This window comes from Balaenoptera musculus, chromosome 9 (assembly GCF_009873245.2).
Source record: "Balaenoptera musculus isolate JJ_BM4_2016_0621 chromosome 9, mBalMus1.pri.v3, whole genome shotgun sequence".
NCBI lineage: Eukaryota > Metazoa > Chordata > Mammalia > Artiodactyla > Balaenopteridae > Balaenoptera > Balaenoptera musculus.
The window spans coordinates 45713388-45734294 of record NC_045793.1 but is presented as its reverse complement, the minus strand read 5'-3'; the positions used below and the strand labels follow the sequence as shown (position 1 = coordinate 45734294).

The 20907-nt window shown below is 42.1% G+C and overlaps 1 protein-coding gene across 6 annotated transcripts in view; it reads right to left on the bottom strand.

Moving 5' to 3' along the window:
* PDE1C (phosphodiesterase 1C) overlaps positions 1-20907 on the bottom strand; it is a 529341-nt gene that overhangs the window by 299391 nt on the left and 209043 nt on the right. The window contains exon 3 of one of the 6 annotated variants that reach the window (XM_036863445.1): positions 9202-9228. The exons of the other annotated variants lie outside the window; for them this stretch is intronic. Within the exon in view, the coding sequence (XP_036719340.1) occupies positions 9202-9228 (27 nt within the window). The remainder of the gene's footprint in view (positions 1-9201; positions 9229-20907) is intronic. 6 annotated transcript variants of the gene reach the window in all.

Genomic DNA, 20907 nt, shown 5'->3' with positions numbered 1-20907 from the left:
CTTGCCTACTTGGGCAACTGAAAGTCTGGGCTTAACTTCTGAAGCACAGTGATATGCCCAGCATGAGTGCTGCTGAAGTCTTAAAGAAGCACTTAGGTCTTATTAGGCAATCTAAGAAAATGATTCTCAAAACACCACAGAACAGTCAAATGATGTACACCACACAGCTATCAAATATTCAGAATAATGCACCACAAACAAATACATTGACACTGCACTAAACATCTCCAGGACTAATGGTTTGAATGGAGGAGAGGTAGAGATTGAAGTACTGATGTAGAGCAAAAATACTCTCAGAGTTTCCACCCAAAGCTAGAGACCCATATTGAAAGAACTTAAACAGAAAAGCAGAGTCAATGATCCAAGCAACTGCATATTTTTTGATTCCTGTCCATGCATGCCATCTGGCTTGCTGACCTCATAGGTCCCCACCCTGGCCAGTGTGAGGGCCAAATAGAGCCTGAAAGTGGGAGTACGTGGTGATCTGCAAGTATGAATCATTTATCAATCTGAGCTTATTTACCCGCAGTTCCACCTGGTAATTCTGGCTTTAGTTTTGACCCATGGTAGAAATACATGAAGGATCCCAATCTGATACACTCATAAATTCAATCCACAGTAATAAACACTAATCATGTCCAAGGCATCATGCTTTGGGGGAGCATAGTTCTTACTCAAAAAAAAAATCACAATGATGCCAAGAAGAATGACATGCACCCAACTAATTCTTGTACATGGTTCACAGGCCAACAGCCGCGGCTTCAGAGCCGGGAAAGGGCGGAGAGCATAGCAAGCCGCAGCACCCCCAGCCCCCGACCCGCGATGCTCCGCGGAGGCGCCGGAACCTCGCCGCACCCTTCCCCAACACAAGCGACCTCTGAGCCCGCCTGTCCCGGGGACCCGGGCGCACCTCCGGCCACCGGGACCCAGGACGGAGGCGCGGGGGGCGGGGCTTAGCCGGCGGGGGGCGCTGGGGCGGGCGCTGGGGCGGGCGGGGACCCGGGCCCCAGCCCCGAGGCCGCCCGGACCCGCCAGGCCCACCTCCGTCCCCGCCGCCAGGAAAGCCATATGTTTGTTTTTTACGTCCCTGAGTCTGTTTATGTTTTCTCAATGATTTCAGTGGTGTGTGTTTTTTGATTCCACCTATAAGTGATATCATATAACACTTGTCTTTCTGATTCTGACTTACTTTACTTAGTATGATTACCTCTATGTTTATTTATATTCCTGTAAATGACATTATTTCATTCTTTTACACAGTGGAGTCATATACTATTGTGTACATATATCACTTCTTTTTTATCTGTTCATCTGTCCATGGACATTTTGTATCTCTCCACATCTTGGTATTGTAAATGGTGCTGCCGGGCACACTTGGGTGCACGTGACTTTTCTTAGGAATTCTGGTTTTCTAAACATATACTCTTAGGGGAGGGGATATGGGGTTATATGTATACATACAGCTGATTCACTTTGTTATATAGCAGAAACTAACATAACATTGTAAAGCAATTATACTCCAATAAAGATGTTTGGAAAAAAAAAAAACAACAATGAGGTATCACCTCACACCAGTCAGAATGGCCATCATCAGAAAATCTACAAACAACAAATGCTGGAGAGCGTGTGGAGAAAAGGGAACCCTCTTGCACTGTTGGTGGGAATATAAATTGATACAGCCACTATGGAGAACGGTATGGAGGTTCCTTAAAAAACTAAAATTAGAACTACCATATGACCCAGCAATCCCACTCCTGGGCATATACCCAGAGAAAACCATAATTCAAAAAGACAGGCCCTTGGGCTTCCCTGGTGGCGCAGTGGTTGAGAATCTGCCTGCCAATGCAGGGGACACGGGTTCGAGCCCTGGTCTGGGAAGATCCCACATGCTGCTGCGGAGCAACTAGGCCCATGAGCCACAACTACTGAGCCTGCGCGTCTGGAGCCTGTGCTCCGCAACAAGAGAGGCCGCGACAGTGAGAGGCCCGCGCACCGCGATGAAGAGTGGACCCCGCTCGCCACAACTAGAGAAAGCCCTCGCACAGAGACGAAGACCCAACACAGCCAAAAATAAATAAATAAATTAAAAAAAAAAAAAAAAAGACACATGCACCCCAATGTTCACTGCAGCACTATTTACAATAGCCAGGACATGGAAGCAACCTAAATGCCCATTGACAGATGAATGGATAAAGAAGATGTGGTACATATATACAATGGAATATTACTCAGCCATAAAAAGGAACGAAATTGGGTCATTTGTAGAGACGTGGATGGACATAGAGACTGTCATACAGAGTGAAGTAAGTCAGAAAGAGAAAAACAAATATTGTATGTTAACGCATATATGTGGAATCTAGAAAAATGGTACAGATGAACTGGTTTGCAAGGCAGAAATAGAGACACAGATGTAGAGAACAAACGTACGGACACCAAGGGGGGGAAAGCGGGGGGTGGGTGGTGGTGGTGGGATGAACTGGGAGATTGGGATTGACATATATACACTAATATGTATAAAATAGATAACTAATAAGAACCTGCTATATTAAAAATAAAATAAAATAAAATTCAAAAAAAAAAAAAGACAGCCTCTTCAATAAGTGGTGCTGGGAAGACTGGACAGCTACATGTAAAAGAATGAAATTAGAACACTTCCTAACACCATACACAAAAATAAACTCAAAATGGATTAAAGACCTAAATGTAAGGAAAGATTGTTAATGAAGAAGGGATGATAGAAAACACAAGGCAAATACGACCGTCAGCAAGGAGTTGAGCTTGACTGAAACTCAGGGTGAATGAAAGAGAATAACAGAGACAAACAGGAAAATTGAGACGGAGGTAGATGAAGAAACCCTTAAAATCCCAGACAAGAAGATAGTCTTTACTAGCTGAAATGAAGCCAGTGGAGGTTTGCTGCTGTTGAGTTACTGCTGCTTTTTTCTAAACAGATGTGACACCATCAGAGACACTGTGGGAAAAGGAATCAGACATGGGTAAGCAGAATGGAGATGAAGAAACCAGAATAACAAGAGTGGTTAGGAGGCTATTCAAGATTCTAAGAGATGGATAATGAGACTGGACCAAGATGATGAGAATGAAAATAGTGAGGAGGAAAAGCCCACAACCTGTTAAGAGGCCCATGTGTCACAGGTGAAAGGGGAGAACAAAAAGGCAAAGTTGAAGAAACACACACAACAGAAGCTCATATAAAAGGACTCAAAAGTGTTGATCCTGGGTGAGTGGGAGAATGGTAGTAATTATCAGACCTGAAGATGGAAAAGAAAAGAAGATTGAATTGTGCCTAGACGATCCTCTTGATTCAGAAAATGACAGCTCAATGCCAAGGTCATTCCTGTTACTAGTGTCTAAATATACTACCCGGACTCAGTGCCTGAGCTACTCACTCCACCTGAGCACCCTCTCACCATATCTCATTCCCAACTCCTGCTACACAGACTCTGAGTCTAGATGCCTGCACCTGTGCTCCCCAGACTCCTGCTGGTCTATGAAGAAGGCGAATGAGTGAGTAAGGGATGATGAGTGGCAGTTGCCTGATACTCTGAAATCTGACCAAACTATCTATGTGGACCCTCCATCACCCTCCTTTCTCCCCTGGCTGTTTCACCTGAAATCACACTACTTGTAGGCCATTTCCCATGTTAACTGCCTTGGGCATTATCCTTTGTGGCTAATTCTCAGTGTCCATCTGTGATTTGTGCCCTAACCAGACCACTTTGCTCCTTTCTCTGGCACTCTGTCTGCCACCATTCATTGTAAAGTCACCCTGACTCAGCTGGCAAACTTGGAATGTAAACTGGACGTATTCTCATAGCTGATGCACACATTCCTACTACTTTGGGAATTTTAGTCATCGCCAATACATATAGGAAAATATTTTTTAAAGGATTTTATTTCTTAGAAGATCCTCTTGCCCCTGATTTCACCACTAATACTTGGGCTCTAAATGTCAATACTACTGAGTAAGTAGTAGTGTGCAAGATTGGTTATCCATAAGCATGCACAAATATGTGCGTTGATATACCCTATCACCCCTTTAACTTCCCCCACAAGTTACTTGGCTGTCTTTTTTTACCACAAAGGTAGGGGACGACATCCACTGAGTCTATGTCAGCGACGCCAAAAGAGCTTCAGGATTCACCAATGAGTCTTAATATGTCCGGAATGAAACGGGACACAGTTCACCAAAAGATGCACCCGCTAACACAAGAATATGAGTGCTTGGAAGGCAGTCTTGCCAAAGGGTGATATCCACTCACCTTCCTACCCATCCCCGCCCACACACGACAATCTATTATTAACAGCAAAGGTGGAGGTTCTGCTGATGACTCATTAAGTATGCTGATTCATGAAGGATGACATGGGCAGACCTGACTAAACGAATCATTTGCTGGATTTAATCAATTATTGGGCTTATCAAATGTGATTACTGAGCCACATAAAAATCCAAGTAAAAGAAGGCATTAGACACTTGAGGGAAAAAAATAACTCCTTGTTATGCCTTGCAACAGATAGAGGCCATTCTGTTATCTACATGTGCAAGACGCACTTTATCGATTATTTCCACACGTTTGTATCCTGGGCTGTCTTCCTCCTAATGTCCAGAATATTTTTGAGCCATCTGCCCCTTTGAGAAAAAGCCTAAAGAATCAGCAAAACATACATGTTTAGGGGCTTCCCTGGTGGCACAGTGGTTGAGAATCTGCCTGCCAATGCAGGGGACACGGGTTCGAGCCCTGGTCTGGGAAGATCCCACATGCCACGGAGCAACTAGGCCCGTGAGCCACAATTACTGAGCCTGCGCGTCTGGAGCCTGTGCTCCGCAACAAGAGAGGCCGCAATAATGAAAGGCCCGCGCACCGCGATGAAGACTGGCCCCCACTTGCCGCAACTAGAGAAAGCCCTCGCACAGAAACGAAGACCCAACACAGCCATAAATAAATAAATAAATAAATAAAAATTGTATAACTTAAAAAAAAAAATACATGTTTAAAATAACTGAAAACATGAAGAAAAAAAATTCTCAACTATTCCATTAGACTTTAATACGCCCATACGTTCAAGCACCATGAATAATAAAAAATACTGTCAGCTCTCTTTTGTGATCTAGTGAAAGAAGACCATACGATAATGTAAGAATTCTCCCCAAAGATCTAATTGTTCCCAATGACATTCAGTATTTACATCTATTATAGTACTTACCAAATTTTATTATAATTTTTTCACAGTCACACCTACAAGCCTGTGTGCCTCCTCACAGAGGCTATTTTTTATGTATCTTTTTATTTCCGGTATTTATTTCAGTGTATGGCAACAGTAAGTATTCAGTAAACTTTTGTTAAAATGGGAGATTTTTGTAAAGTGCTATGCATGTGACTATCAATCTAATATGATTATCAACAAAAAGAGAGACAACTTTGGCTAAAGTTAACTGTTCACAGACATGTCTAGATTTATAAAATGAGTAAATCAGATAGAGTCAGAACCAGAACTTCTACTTAAATGATCTTAACAGAGCTAGGGTTAGTAACAAACAAATCAACAAAAACCTTCATGCCACTGAGAATTTTGCTATCTGGTGGCCTTAAAACTCCAACCCCTGGCCATCCTGACCAAAGTATTTCCACCGCCCACACATATGAAAACAGAACAATTGTCTGTGGAGGTCCCTCAGGTTTGTGGATATGTCTTTATTTGTATCTCTGCCTCTAATTGTGCTGACCATTCACAGATTCCCTAGCACATTGAAACAGGGAGTGAGTGTGTGTGCATGTGTGTGTGTTGGAAGCTCTTCTAATATAGACTCAGCTTATAACATCATCCCTCATAGAAATTCTTTTCTTCAGGGGCAGCCCCGGAATAGTAGATTATTTATAGGTATTTGTGATTATTTTGTACATGGTCTGGCATGCTTTCTCAAAGATACAAACTTCTCAAAGCCAGACCGGATAACTTGAAGCTGCAGCTGTATTGAAAACAACCTGATGAGAATTTTATGGGGAAGCAGGTTTCTGGTGTAATCCACTCTAGCTGTCAAATTACCATTTCACCACTTCAGCAAATCTCTTGAAATGATTGGCCTTCGTGGACAAGCCCCATTCAGAAAGCAAAAGGATGGTTCCCCTTAATTGTGTTTATTTAAAGCCCAATCTAATAAAGCTGTGCAGGGAGAAGCTTACCTCCTACCTACAGGTGCCCTTGCTAACCCAGTAAAGAGTACTTATCACTCTTTCGGTTGAAATTCTGATCCTGAAAGACATGAGTACATTTCCCTTAACACTAAAAGTGAGACTTAGTAGAATCACTATCATCAAAATATTCTTGTGGACGGGAATAAAGACGCAGACCTACTAGAGAATGGACTTGAGGACACGGGGAGGGGGAAGGGTAAGCTGGGACGAAGTGAGAGAGTGGCATGGACATATATACACTACCAAATGTAAAATAGATAGCTAGTGGGAAGCAGCCGCATAGCACAGGGAGATCAGCTCGGTGCTTTGTGTCCACCTAGAGGGGTGGGATAGGGAGGGTGGGAGGGAGGGAGACGCAAGAGGGAAGAGATATGGGGATATATGTATATGTATAGCTGATTCACTTTGTTATAAAGCAGAAACTAACACACCATTATAAAGCAATTATACTCCAATAAAGATGTTAAAAAAATATTCTTGTGGGTTACTAAAATCTGCCTAGTACTTTATGAAATATTTAAAGAAATATATCTACCTCAGTTGAGTTGTAGTGGGATAATGATGACTTTGAAAGCTAGTCAATTTTTTTTTCTTTAACGTGGCTGTAGAAGGTAAATAAATACATGAGTAAAACGAAATGAAACTTAGCAAGAAAAGTTTAAACAAAGGTAGATTATTTTTGTATCCTGGGCTGTTTTTCCCCTAATGTCCAAAGCAAACCTACAAGATCTAAAGCTTTTTAATGTAGCATTTGTGTCATTTAGTTTTCCTACATGAAGCCACCAACTTTACCTGACTAATTATTGACTGAAGCCAAATAACTGCACTTAGAATTCAACTAACCAGCTGAGTCCACACTAGTACACCTGCCCCTAACATGAAAAAGGAATCACAGCTATTCCCAGTCCAAATGAATCATCCAATAGACAAGCATATATTCAAAGAGACCAGCATCTGATGGGGTATCAAGATATATTTAAAAGTGTCTACCATTCATCAAATAAGGTATCCACATACTCCAAATTTACAGATCCCTGGAAAAGGTCTCAAGCAAGATCATTCTGATAAAGGTTGAAGGTTTGATACATGAAAAGGGCCTCAAATTCTTTAACACCCTTCCATCAAGAGATGTAATCTATATCCCCTTCTCTTGACTCTGGGTGGATTCTGCAATAGCTTGACCAATAAGATACAGAAGAAGTGACATTAAGCCAGTTTCAGGGAGACTAGCACCTTCCACTCCTTTTCTCTTGGAACACGTGGCCTAGGAAGCCAGCTAAGAGTGCAACACCCCTGAGACCACCATGCAGTAGAAGCCCAAACTCCTGGAGACATTCTGGAGGATGAAAGCCATGTGGAGAGAGAGAAAGAAAGAAGGAGCACCGAAGCTCCCCACACACGAGTGAAGAATCAATCTTGGAAGTGGATCCTCCATCCACATCAGTCCCAGCTGACACCAGGTGGGTCAGATCCAAACCACCCAGACAAGTCCTTCCTGAATTCCTGACCTATAAAATCATGAGCAAAGTAAAACCCTTGTTCTAAGCCATAAGTGTGGGGATGGTTTGTTACTCAATGACAGATTAGTAGACATGGATATATTTCACATGAGAATATGCATGTGATTAAAAGCAGAAGAGCTCACACCAAGCCTCTATTAATTTGCACTTTATAAGACTTCAATAAAGCTGATACAAACCAGTTTTTTTTTACATCGACATAAAAATGCAACAGCTTTCACATCAGATATGCAAAACTATGCTTTCCCAAAAAATTGACACAGTAATTTGAAACCTGACAGGTTTGAGCAGTTCTCTTGAGAAACTCCCTCTTACCTGTCTATTTATCTCCCCTTAAAATTGAGGCAACTTTGAAACATCTCATACCCCAAGTTAACTACATGTGAAAATGATAAATTACCTTTTACTACTAAAGACTACTATACCCTCTAATCTGAGTGATTAATTTATGCCCTGCTCAGTGGTTCACATGCAATTACTACCATGAGCCTGATGAACCTGAACAAGACAGAATTATTCGGCCATCTGTATAAGCTCGCTATATTTAGAAAAGTATAGAAACCTCTAGGAAGCTTTTAAAGTTTTAGTTCATTTTCTCTCAGTGATTTGTGCACCTCCACAATGCACATCAAATGATGATACCACTACTTTGGATTACTGACTTTATTTGGAAACCACAGGACATAGGAGCCTCTACTATGAGATGAGACCCACTAGAAAAGGTCAGATTAAAGTCGTCACTGAAAGTACCATTGTTGAAACCTATTGGAAGATTTTAATTGCAACAGCAATTTTTGATCTCATATAATCTGTTTAAAGCCATAATACCAAAGTCAATCAATGAAAAGCAGACACTAGCCTTTTAGACTGAGCTGTAGTCTTCTGCTGCTTGGCGAACAGAAGGTCTAAGCAACTCTATTTCTTTGGAATGTGCTTTCCAAACTCTTCTCAATAAAACAGAGTAATGGCGGGTGAAGACAGATGATATTCTACTTTAAATTACCCTTTCCAAGGTTAAATCAAAAGACTGCCCTTAAAGGAATTTGCATCTATGTTTTGAGCTCAACAGCATTTTGTCAGCAAATCAGGCAAAGGAGAATCCAAACACTAAACATGCATTTGCAAACCTTTTCTGCTCCACCTATAATCCTTCACACATGCCCTCAGCCCAGCCCCACTCTGGTCAAGGTTTTAATAAAATCACTAGATAACTCAGCAGTAACAAGCTTTTTAAGCCACTGGATCCACTCTCATGTGAAGGTGTACACTTACTGTGCCACACTAAATGCCTGCAATCAATTTTTAATTACAGAAACAGTAGCGACTCGAAGATAAAGCAGGCAACTCGCTGAGAAGGATCTGAGAGACTGTTTATTACAATGAACATCCACCATGAGCCAGACTTGCGAAGAGTTGTGACACAAAGGAGTCAACCAACCAGTTCCCCTTTCTCAGAGGGACGCTCTTACCTCTGGGACGTTTTCTTATATTTCCTCCTGTGGGAAAAGAAGCATAAACACACATCAGAAAAGAGTTTGCGGCAGGTGGTAGGTTAGAAAAAGATAGCTTCAGCGGGGATGGATGCAGAGGTGAACACTTTGTAGAAAGTTCTCTCTGTGAGGCTTGTGGGTCTCAAAGCCCACTTAAAAGTTTTGGATTATTGTGTTACATTGTGGTTGGATGCAGAGAATCATAGTCTTATCAGTTACACACAGCATCCCAAGAGCTCAATGGCTCTGCCCCCGATATTCTGCTCTTTCCCCTCTGAGAGCACTGTAGCATCTGGGTTGAGATCAGACCTTAAAGACGACAAGATCCAGGTTCATATATCAGCCCTTCATTCACCAGGTTCATGGAGTTGTTGTGGAGTAAGTGGGCAGAGGCTGTGAAGCGTGTCTTGTATCTGGCACATATTAAATGGTCCACAACTCTTAGCTATTTGTACTGTCATTACTGTTACTATTATCCCCATCAGCTAGCACTGAAGTCCCTTTAAAGACCTGCCTTTTAAAATGTAAATGTGTAATCATGCAACTAAACCATAAGACCAGACATAAGGTCTTCAGAGAAGGAAGACGTGAGAAAAGGGACAATGAGAAAGTCTAGAAGCAAAAATAGTGAGAGCAGAATCAGGAACTTGCTACTGGCTAAGCTGTGGGCTCAGGCCCCTGGAAGAACACGTCCCCAGGAAGCACAAGCAGCTGGAGTTCTACTCCACCTCTGCTATTTACAGTCCTCACTTAGCCTTGGACAAATCTATTGGGTGCAGGGCTTCTTAATCTATCAAATGGAGGTCACATCTGCCGGGGCTATCTCACCTGGGTCACAGTGGCATTCGAGGAGGAAATGGCCATAAAAGTTTATTTTCCAGTGTATCTCAATGTTTTTCATATTTGTGTCAGCTTTTGTAGGCTCTGAAGACCCTCAGAAGAGTTTTAAAAGACTCTTTAATGGAGGGGATTAAAGGAAAGGGAAGTGCTGGGAGAGGAAAACGCATCTCCCGGTAGCATCTCCAGGAAGGGCAATGCAGCTGTCCTTGGTTCCACACCGACATTCCCATTACAGTCACTGCACCAGGAAGCCAAGCCACTGATTTGCTAATAGAGCTACATGTCACACATGCTTTAAAAAAAAGGCACAGATGTTTCAAATTCAGAATCCCTATGACCTGTGACATCTCTGTTTAAATGAAAACATACATGGCAGTGTGACATGTTAAGTGAAGTAAGCATCATGCAGCACCGAACCCACAATGTGATCTTGACCTGATAGGTACTGATACCTATTTATCTATAAGGAAAAACACCAGAGTGATAATCATGAGCCCAGGGTAGCAGGTTAATGAATCATTACTTTTATTTTTACTTGTATATATTTTCTATTTTAAATGAGCATTATGATTATAATTAGAATAATTATAAAAATTTGTAAAATATTCATATACAGTCACAGATACAGATATATACACCTATAGGAAGAATATACAGAGATATTTACATGTTTGAATTATATCATATATGTAGGGAGGAAGGTCAACTAACAGATGGGTTAGGGCTTGGGCTTGAGAGCAAACTACCTGTGTTCCGATCTTGGCTGTGGCACTCAGCTCTACAGTGTTGGACCAGATGTTCAACCCCTCTGAGCCTCACTTTCTTTATCTGTAAAGTGGGAATAATCAGAGCACCTCTCTCAAGACCTTGTGGTGAGAAATAAATGAGATAACCCACCTGAATGTCAGCTCCCCGAAGGCAGATTCTTTGGATGCCGCCCCACTGTATCCCACTGCTTAAAACAGTGTTTTGCACTCCCTCCGAAAGCTGTGACGGGTGTGCACTGACCATCCTGGACCACCCCCCCCACCCCAGCAGTGATAGCTCACACGCTGTAGGCAGTAGCAAAGGCAGAGGTTTCATCCACAGGCACAGAGCACAGTGAGCTGTGGGTGTGACCCACGCCCTTGGCCCTCGTTCGAACTGCTGTCTAATGAACCGGGCTCAGTAGTCTCTGGCAAGACTGGAAAATAACCCAGTGAGAGTGTGCAAGGACCAAAGGTAAGGGGGCAGTCGGGGCACATGGATGCCCCTGGTTCCTACCCAGAAACTCAACTAGTTCTGTCAACAGAGTGTATCTTCAGAGGCCAGAAGACAACCTTTGCTATTGGCTTCCACAGAATTCTCCCAACATTTGCCAAGGATCATACAAAGGCACTGCTGGGAACGCTGAGTGCATCAAAATGAACAAAAATAAGAATAGCTTCCAATTTCAGCACCTACTAGTAACAAGCACTTAACATACATCACTAATCCTCATAATAACTCTACTAAGATCCACTCTCTGAAAGAATCTGAATCCTAAAAAAGGAAATTAATACATGTTACCAAAAGTGTTCTATTATAACAACCAAGACAAGGGGTGGCTCAGGAAGCTTTGTGAAAGAGGTAGCTTTGATTGATGGGCAGGAGTTCAACAAGGAGAAATATGTAAGTACGTGGGGCAAGCAGGTAAGAAGGGCGTGCCTAATGACCTCAAACCAGCCCAGCCCAGCCAGATTCAGAGGCAGATAGCAGGTTCTAAGGCTAAAAAGTACTGAGCTAATCAAGAAAAGTAATAAAATGTATACTTTTTTTTAAAAGATGACACCTGAGAGAAGGGGTCACCTGTTGCATTGCCTTGTGGAAAGACAATAGGGTTCTGGAATGTGATAAACCTGGTTCAAAATCCAACTTCTCCTCTCTAGCTGCGAGACTCACACAAGCTCTACACTAAAGCAAGCTTTAGCTTCCACATCTATAAAATGGGAGGAATGATCTCAGAGAACATAATGCACTGAATTTGCCAAGTACCATGCATGCCATGTAAGGGGAATTCTAAAAGGTTTAGGACCCTTTCCCCTTGTTTTGAGTTTCTTGAGCTCAGGGGTCCTGTCATATGGGTCTCTGTATCTATCCCAAGGGCATGCACATCGACTGGCACATGGTTGGTACACAACAAATGTCTGCTGGCAAAATAAATACATCATTTGTAGCTGCCACCCACACATATCAAAACATGGGTTGTGCGTTTGGTAGACCCAAAAAAGAGAGACCAAAAAATCTGATTTTCAGTCCAACTCACCTTCCCAACATTCACTCCCCACCTTCATAGATGCATTCCTGACTTCACAGATTCTGAAGCTCTCCCTTCCCATCTTGTCCCATTTAGACAGACGGCCCCCATGTCCAAAGAGACCCAACCCAAACAGTGTCATCTTACACTGGAGCTGGAAGGTCAGCACTTAAAGCACAAGAGAAAATACAGATCCATGGAAATTACTCTACTCAAGGTCCTACTCACAGATCATCTTGACTGGGCGAGATGGTGAGGCTTGAGTCCTACTCATCCTTCAGCTTTCAGCTTTCAGCTGAGTCATCACTTTCTCCCGAAAACTCTAGGGCCTCCCAAACTGGATCATCCCTTTTGTGTGTTCCATGGTGGCCAGAGCTCGTCTGTTACGCTGATGGCAAGATCGACGGCTTGTGCACTATCTGCTAGTGTTTCTCCCTTGCCTAACATGGTGCTTGACAAATGACAGCTGTTCAATATACTGCTGTTGCGTGAATGAGTGAATTTATCAAGACACTGATCAAAATGCTTTCTTTCTACTCATTTTTTTTCTGTTTAGTGATGAGTTACTACAAGCAGTGAGGCCATCTACCACAGTCATGGTTTTCTACACACAGGAGGAATGCAGTGAGAGAAGGCTGGCGGGGGCAAGCTGGGGAGGAGGGTCACAGTTGTTGAGCATCTCCTCTGTTCCATGTGTGTTACATAAATTAACTCACTTTGACCTCCTACAGACCCTAGGAGGTTTACCTCACTTTATACTTGATGGCAATGAGGCTCAGAGAGGTTAAGTAACTTGACTAAGGACACAGAACCTTGAACTGGTTGAGACAGAAAGCAAACTCTGAAGCCCTCAAAGAAAATTGAGGAAATTAGTCAAAGAAGTCAAAGGATGCCTGGAGGAAATTTAGACCCTCGACAAAAACAAACAAAACCAACCACAGAACATACTGGGCTCTATCCATCCAAACGCAGGAAATGAGCTGGAAAAGAACCTAGTTTATTCTTGGCCTTTTGTTTTTGAGAACTTCAACAGAATTTGCCCCTGATTCATAACCTTAAAGACAAAGGGAATGTATTTAAATGTTCTGTTTTGGTTTCTCAAACTTACTTCAAATTTATAATTTTTTGAAACTTATAACAATACATCACAAGTCTCAAGATTCACGTAGCTAGACTGAGCTAATTCAGACCACAGAGAACGACCAGGAGCTGCTGTGCTCTGGTGTCTCGGCAGTGTGGGAGATGGAGAGAGCACACCTGCACACTGAGGCAGAAGGCAGGCCATCTTCACAAGGCCAGGCTGAGGAAACCGCATGGATGAAGGCCTAGAGCACTTTGCAAACCCTGTTCCCGGGAATGCCCTCTACCCTTCACTCACTCACACACACACACACACACACACACACACACATACATACATACATGGCATTGTTTGTTTGTCTATTCATTTGTTTTTTAAAGAGAGGCATTACAGTATAGTGCTTAGGATCACTTACTTAAGCTAAATCCCTTCTTCAACTTACTGTGTCCAATAAGCTATGTGACCTTTGGCAACTTACATCACTTTCCCAACCACCAGTTTCCTTATCTGTAAAATTTGGGTAACAATAATACGCACTTCACGGGTTGATGTGAGAGTTGAATGTAATAATGAATGTAAAGTTTTAGCACAGTGTTGGGCATCCAGTAAATGTTCAAGAACGAGTCAGCTACTATATTTATAACAATAGTACTGCATAAGTAATAATGGTATTATAATTCCATAGGTTTCCAAATTTTGTTTAAAAAAAAAAGCCTTTCATTGATTAAAAAAGTTTTAAAAAGAAGTTTAAGATTGTTTTCTAAAGTAGAAAAATTGAATACTCCCAGTTCTCCTCATCTTAGAACACCTGAGCCACAAAGAAAGCAGGTGCTAATCTCAGTCCTACTAAGCAGAGGAGGAACTGAAACTCTGCCCAGCTCTCCTCACTCCCCCCATGCCCAAGGGAGCTGCAGGCTGTATACACTCTGACACCCACCCAGCAGTGGTCCCTGTTAGCCTAGCAGACCCACACACTTTCCTCTAATGTCAAAAGCTGGGTCGTTGCTCAGAAAGCAGGAAAAAAAGAAAGTAAAATTAGATATTTAGGAACTGGACACCATGATAATCCTTAGAAATATCTAAAATTATCTTTTAAGAAAAAACCTTTTTATCGATAATTCCCTAAAAACTGAAGCCCAGTGAGTTGCTTACACAGAATCCCTAAGCATCCTCTAGAAGTTATAACTCAGCACAGAGATATCATGCTATAACTAGAATTACTGATTGACCACATCCACTTACCTGTTAGGCAAATTAAAAGACTCCTGGTCTTCACTGAAAATCAATGTCTGTTTAACTCTGGAATGTTTCTATGAAATCGTGGATTGCCCAAGAAGTATCAAATAGTGTGTATGTGTTATGTGTGCATGCGTGTGTACAGAACAGGGGAAGTGATAAGCTGGAAAAATCTCCCCTGGAAGGCTTCAGTCCATTTACATCCAGCTGATCACATTCTGACAAGTGGCTACTGAGACGGGAGTATCATCAAAGAGCAAAGAGCATTGACCTCCAATATTTAAAACGGTTCCCCAAAGCTGTCCATGGCTGTGTCATCTAGACCTTGAAATTCAAGACCCTGCGCTTCATTTTACCTCTCTTGGCCCCAATTAGGGAGAGAAGGGACGAAACTAAGCAAGCATAAGGAGTGATTCCGGCCACAGTACACCTGGACCTGCCTAAGGGCAGAGTAGAGACAGCAAGGAAATAGCAAAAAAGAGACAACAGTGTGGCAGACGCAGGATGCTTTTAAAGAGCTTTGTTTGCTTTTTGATGGCTAGCAGTTTGCAAAATACTGGGCGTACCCACAATCACACGTAAGTTTCACAGACTCCAAAGTCAAACAGATGACTTGGGAATCATTCCTGATAGCCTGGGTGAGTGAGAGTCAATTAAGCGTTGAGGTTATATCATGAAGCACCTGGCAGTCTTTCACTTTTTTAAAGTGAGTATCTTTAAGAGCCATATGGTTGCTGCAATAATGAGGTTTATAAATAGGCTTAATATTCAAACAAGCTGGCTTAGAAAAACCAAAACTTGTGCTTGGTCTCTAAGTTGACAGCAAGATACCTCCCAGTTGAGCACAAGAAGATTTTCTGATCTGGGAAGGTGAATATGCAACAACTCCACACACACAGTGAGAAGTCCAGTTCTGTCTGCAATGTTCTCCAGGGTTTCTGGGCAATAATGACTCACTCTGCTCCAGATCCCATCAGATCTCGTCTCCATCCTTCCTTACTGAGGTCACTACTGCTGCCGATGCACAGATAGCTTTGGAAATGCACAGATAGCCTGGTTCTCAGGCCTCAAGTTCCCTCAAGGGAGAGGAGATTGGGGGACAGGCTCAGAAAAAAAAGTGCACAGCAAAACTCAGGGAGTTAAGTACATGTTCTCACGAGTTCAGGTCACATGCGGCTCACTCGTGGGAAAGTGGACTGAGATAAAATGCCACAAATATCCGTGAAATGATCGAGGATCTGAATGATCCTCTGATCCTCTGGTTTTGTTTTTTACTGGCATATGGGGTGCCGACTGAACAAAACTGGATATCGCTAGAAACTTCCACCGAATCTGTCTTAAATCATTTGTATGAACTACTTTAGATGTTGCTGAGAATGGAAGGTCCTTGTACATTTCTTCTCATTTCTCCCAGTGATTTCATTTCCATGATACCCATGTTAAAACCTAGATTTGCAAAGCTAGATATACTGATTGCTTTATGGCCTTTCCCATATTTTTAACAAGTAAATGCCAATGAGAAAATACATATAAATTGCGGTTTCCTGGCACCTTCCAGGAGACTATTTGGGGAAGGGGCGGGGAGAAGAAAGATATTAGAGAAAATGAGAAACTTTCTTCTCTTACTAGCTCAAATATTTCTTAACTGATGAGCTACAGAATGAAAATCCATGTGGGCAACAATTCTATTTTCCTGGTTGGCCAAAGATCCAAGGCAGGACAAAAAATAAAAAATAATGAAATAATATAAACTCACTTTCTCTTGGAATAACCCAATAATTAGGAGGGAGTTGGTTTTGCTTAAATTTTCTAGAGAACTTTTCTGCCAGGTTGTCTATTGGGGAAAACTGTCCTACAGATTCACACCCTTTCATTTAGGGCTCTTAGAAAAGGAAGATCATGTTTGGGGACAGCAACTCCCAAAGTACAAAATTCCAATATGTTTAACCCAACGTGATGAGATCAAATTCAAATGAAGGAAGCCTTCGAGAGTGTGGTTTGGGGTTGAGCATGGTAAATCAGAAAAAGGAGAGAATGCTAATCCGAAACACAGCTGTCAATAAGATGATCAATGTTTAACTCACTTCTGGAAGCAAATGTGTTTCTATCTAATGCCGGCTGGGCAGTGGAAACAGGAGAAATCCTTGAGGAGAAGGTTTAGTTCAAACTAAACAACCCCACAGGAAGCCCCACCTGGACCGGCACCAACTCACAGTCAATCCACCCCGCGCCGGATGCGCCCACATTCCCACAGGGCTGTGTCTTCATTGCTCCCCCTCCCCACACCCCTCGTCTAGCTGCAGACAGCTGGCCAGACACAAAAATCCAAATCTCCTGTTCATGCTTGTTTCTCTCCTGGGCCTGGGTTAGAAATTCCAGCACTCAGATTACTGTCTAACAGGCCCCAAAATAGGACCCCTCCCCAAAGAAAGCTGAACTCTTCCTCTGAAAAGCATTATTTTTGAGCAAACCAAGGACCATTTCCCTCTAGCTTAAAATCTACTGCTTAAAGCTGGGCAGTGAGCTAATCAGTGGCACCAATGAAAAAATATGGAAACAGAAAGTAAATGTCATGCTTGTAGAAGTCCAAATAGTACTTTTTTGCATAAATGACCTATCCCTCCATTCACATATTTACAACCACTTGCAGCGTTATAAGTACAATAAAACTGTGTGGGTGGGAATGGAAGAGATCTTTGTGACCTCCTTCCTGGGAGCCTGTCTCCTGTTTCTATAAACATCAATGAGAAAGGCTGAAAACAAAAATATTTCTGAATATCTGTGACAACACTGCCAGACTGGAGATAAATCCAAAGGACTGAGACAAAACCTCACTCTTCACAGATATTTCCCTGTAATTAGGGGAGGGGTAGGTTTTTTAATTGAATTATCCAGAGAGATGCTTGAATTCTCTACTCTGTTTTCCCCATGTAGATTTAGCCAGAACAAAAACTGTATCTTCTGCCAAGTTTAACTTCAGTGACCAATCTAATGTTTTTAAGCCTTTCCTATCTCCCCAAGTAGTACCTCCTTCCTCCTCTCCTCCACCCTTCCTCCCAACTTGTTATCAAAACCTACTCCCAGCAGAAAGCAGCTATTGGCCATTTACAATTCCAGGTGAATGTAAGTCAATACAACAGCTCCTTGAAAGCAGATGTCCTTCCTATTTCCTCTAAAATCTTCTCTCACAGTAGAATCATCTATAGAAGGCTCTTCTCTGGACATAGGCTCTGTAAATTTCAACAATTTAAATATGGCAAAAGTAAGGCCGATCCTCAAAATACAGAAAAAAGAAAAAAAAAAAAAACAACCCACTCAGCTAGCAGATGCACTCTTAGGGACCATTTTGAGCGCCACTGTCAACTGAATCAGTTGAGCATTCGAATCAGATTCTCCTCAGCTACAGTTATGCTCATTGAAAGTATCCAAGACTCCCAGAAATGGGTGCTTGGAACAATTCTTTCATTTTTTTAACCATGACTAATTTCAGTTAGTAGTTTTATAGACAGAATGGCGGTTCTAAACATTTATGAAGCCTGATTTACAATAATTCATCCTTATATTTCACAAATGAGCTACACAGGACCCTGTTCATGAAAGTGTTTATAGTTTCTCATAGTTAGCAGACAGGGTTCCAAGTAACAACCTAGAGTAGTATACTAAATATAAAATACTTTGGGGGGGTTAATTTAAAGGTATTGTAAGACCCCTTAGAGTCATCCTCAGACAAGACTCAGAGAGGTAGAGGAAAAAAAGGGGTGGGATATTAATCTGAATTTGAACTACTCCTAAAAACACACCTGGAAGTAGCTTTCAAAGACTAATCTTTCACTACCAAATTTACTCAGTGTCTCTAGAGTGTAGGAAAAGTCTTGCTTATTTAAGAATTTTGGTTGTTTGGAATCTGGATAAACAGAATTTAATGCTCTTTGGATGTCTAATAGTGACTTTCAGTCAAAATGCATCCTCACATTGCTTCTCACTCTTCTACTGGCCTTAAGGGAAAGGAAAGCTGTATTTTGGCAGAATATTGAATACTGGGTCCCTGCAATAGGTCTTTGGAAGGGAGTGGAAAAAAAGGGAAGAAGGTCCATTTTTGGAAGGCCTTAAAGAGCTTCCGGGGAAGAGGCCATGAATGAGGCAGAGCTGATGTGGAGGCGGAGCACCATGGCAGAACTGTGGATGCGCCAAGAGACAGAGGCCCGGTGTGCGCACGTAGGACCCCCTGGGAGCAGCAGCGCGAGGCGGCGCCCACTGGACAAGCCTAGACAACAGGACAGCCTCCTGCAGGGTCTAGGGAGCCCCCACCCAGCCAAGCTCCACCAGACCCTTCTGCAGGGGGCTGGGCTCCAAGCTCCGAGCCCCACTGCCTGGCTCATGCCTGACAGTCCCCACAAGGTCCGTGATGAGGGCCTCATTCCATTTAGCTTCTTGGGTCATGGTCTCTTTCTGCCTCTGGAATACTGGAAATGACCCTGCCTAGCCCTCAGGTTTCTGTCTTGGCTCCAAACCCATGTTGTGGTGGACATGACACCAAGCAGTCAGTACAAGGGTTCCAAGCAAAGCCACGTAGATTGACTACTTAGCTGGTCTTTCCCAAATGTTGAACAAGTAAATGCCAATGAGAAAATATATGTAAACTCATAGTCTTCTGGCAACTTCTGTCAGACTATTTAGAGAGGTCACACTAAACTATGTTCTCTCTACTTGTAAAATTTATAGGAGTATTAATTTAGCATCATTCAGACACATACATGAATACACCTATTCACATATACATATATACACGCATTATATATATTATGTACAATATGTATTATATCATTATTTTATATATATATATAATTTTTTCTTCTTACTTTGTTGGGCTGTACCTTATATCTCCAACACAGACCTTTCCTTAAATCTCCAGGCCCTCTTATCCAACTGCTCATGTCTCCTCAGGGACATCTTATAGGTCCCTCATATTCAATATGTCCAAAACTGAGTTCATGATTTCTACTCCGCGTTCATTCTGCTGCCACACACAACCCAACTTGCAAACTTGATCCCCCCTCAGTGATTCTGATCTAAGTAAATAGTACCTGTGGATTCAAGCTAAAAACCTGGGAGTTATTCTAAATTCCACATTCTCCCTCACATGCCAAGTCCAAATCCTGTTGAGTCTATCTCCTAAAAATCTCTCAAATCCATCTCCACAGACCTACAATGGTTTCCCATTGCTAAGGCTCCCTGGTCTAAAAGAAAAGGCAAGATCTGCCCCTCTCTCCAGCTGTGCCTTGAGCCTCCTGTCTCCACACTGTTTTTGCTACAGCCACTTGGCCTTCTTTTGTCTTCTCGGAGGCGTCATGTCCCTTTGGCTCTTTGCACGTGCTATTTTCCCAGGCCTTGGATACCTTAGAAGACTCTTCCTCAACTCTTAACTAACACCTACTTATTCTTCATATCTCAGCTTAAATCTCACTTCTTCAGAGAAGGCGTCCCTGATTCTTAGACCTGGTGTGGGCCCCCTCTTACACGTTTCCACAGCACCCTGTAATTCTTTGCGGCACTCATCACAGTAAATATCTATTTGGCGAATTAGATGTTTAACATTTGCCTCTACCTGTAGACTGAATGCTCCCTAAAGGAGGGGACATTTTTCTTGTTTCCCACTGTATCCCTGGTGTCTAGCATAGTGCCTGCCACATGGTAAGTGCTGGAGAAATATTTGCTGAGTGAATGAGTGATAGATGAGATTCCTGCATATAGATGAGTGTGTATTCATTCAAATTTATAAATAAAACTCATTACCTATAGTTATGAATGATGTCTTCTTGACTGAATTATTCTCTTAAGATTTTTCATAATTTCACAACCTAGGAACATCTAGATTTTTCTTATATTCGTTTATTTTATTTAATAAGAGCTGTCAAAAGGTCTTTAAATAAAGAGTACATTCCAATAAACCTGAAGAATATAGCACTTTGCATGGATTCAGTATATGTTCTCCAGAAATAGAGTATTTTATTTGTTGTAGAATTCATTTGTATTACTAATGGGAAACTGTGATGGTCATTCTCAAAGCTGTTACAGACTACATTATGTGTCTCACATTTAATCATTATTTTTCTTGTCATCTCTCAAAAAGCTATGAAGTGGGTCATGTGAACACTTTCCCTCCATATGGGGAAACTGGAACCAAGGAAAGTAGTTTTCTATGAACCAAAGGAAATTAAAGATGGAAAATGGAGCTAGAAATGAAGAAATCTCT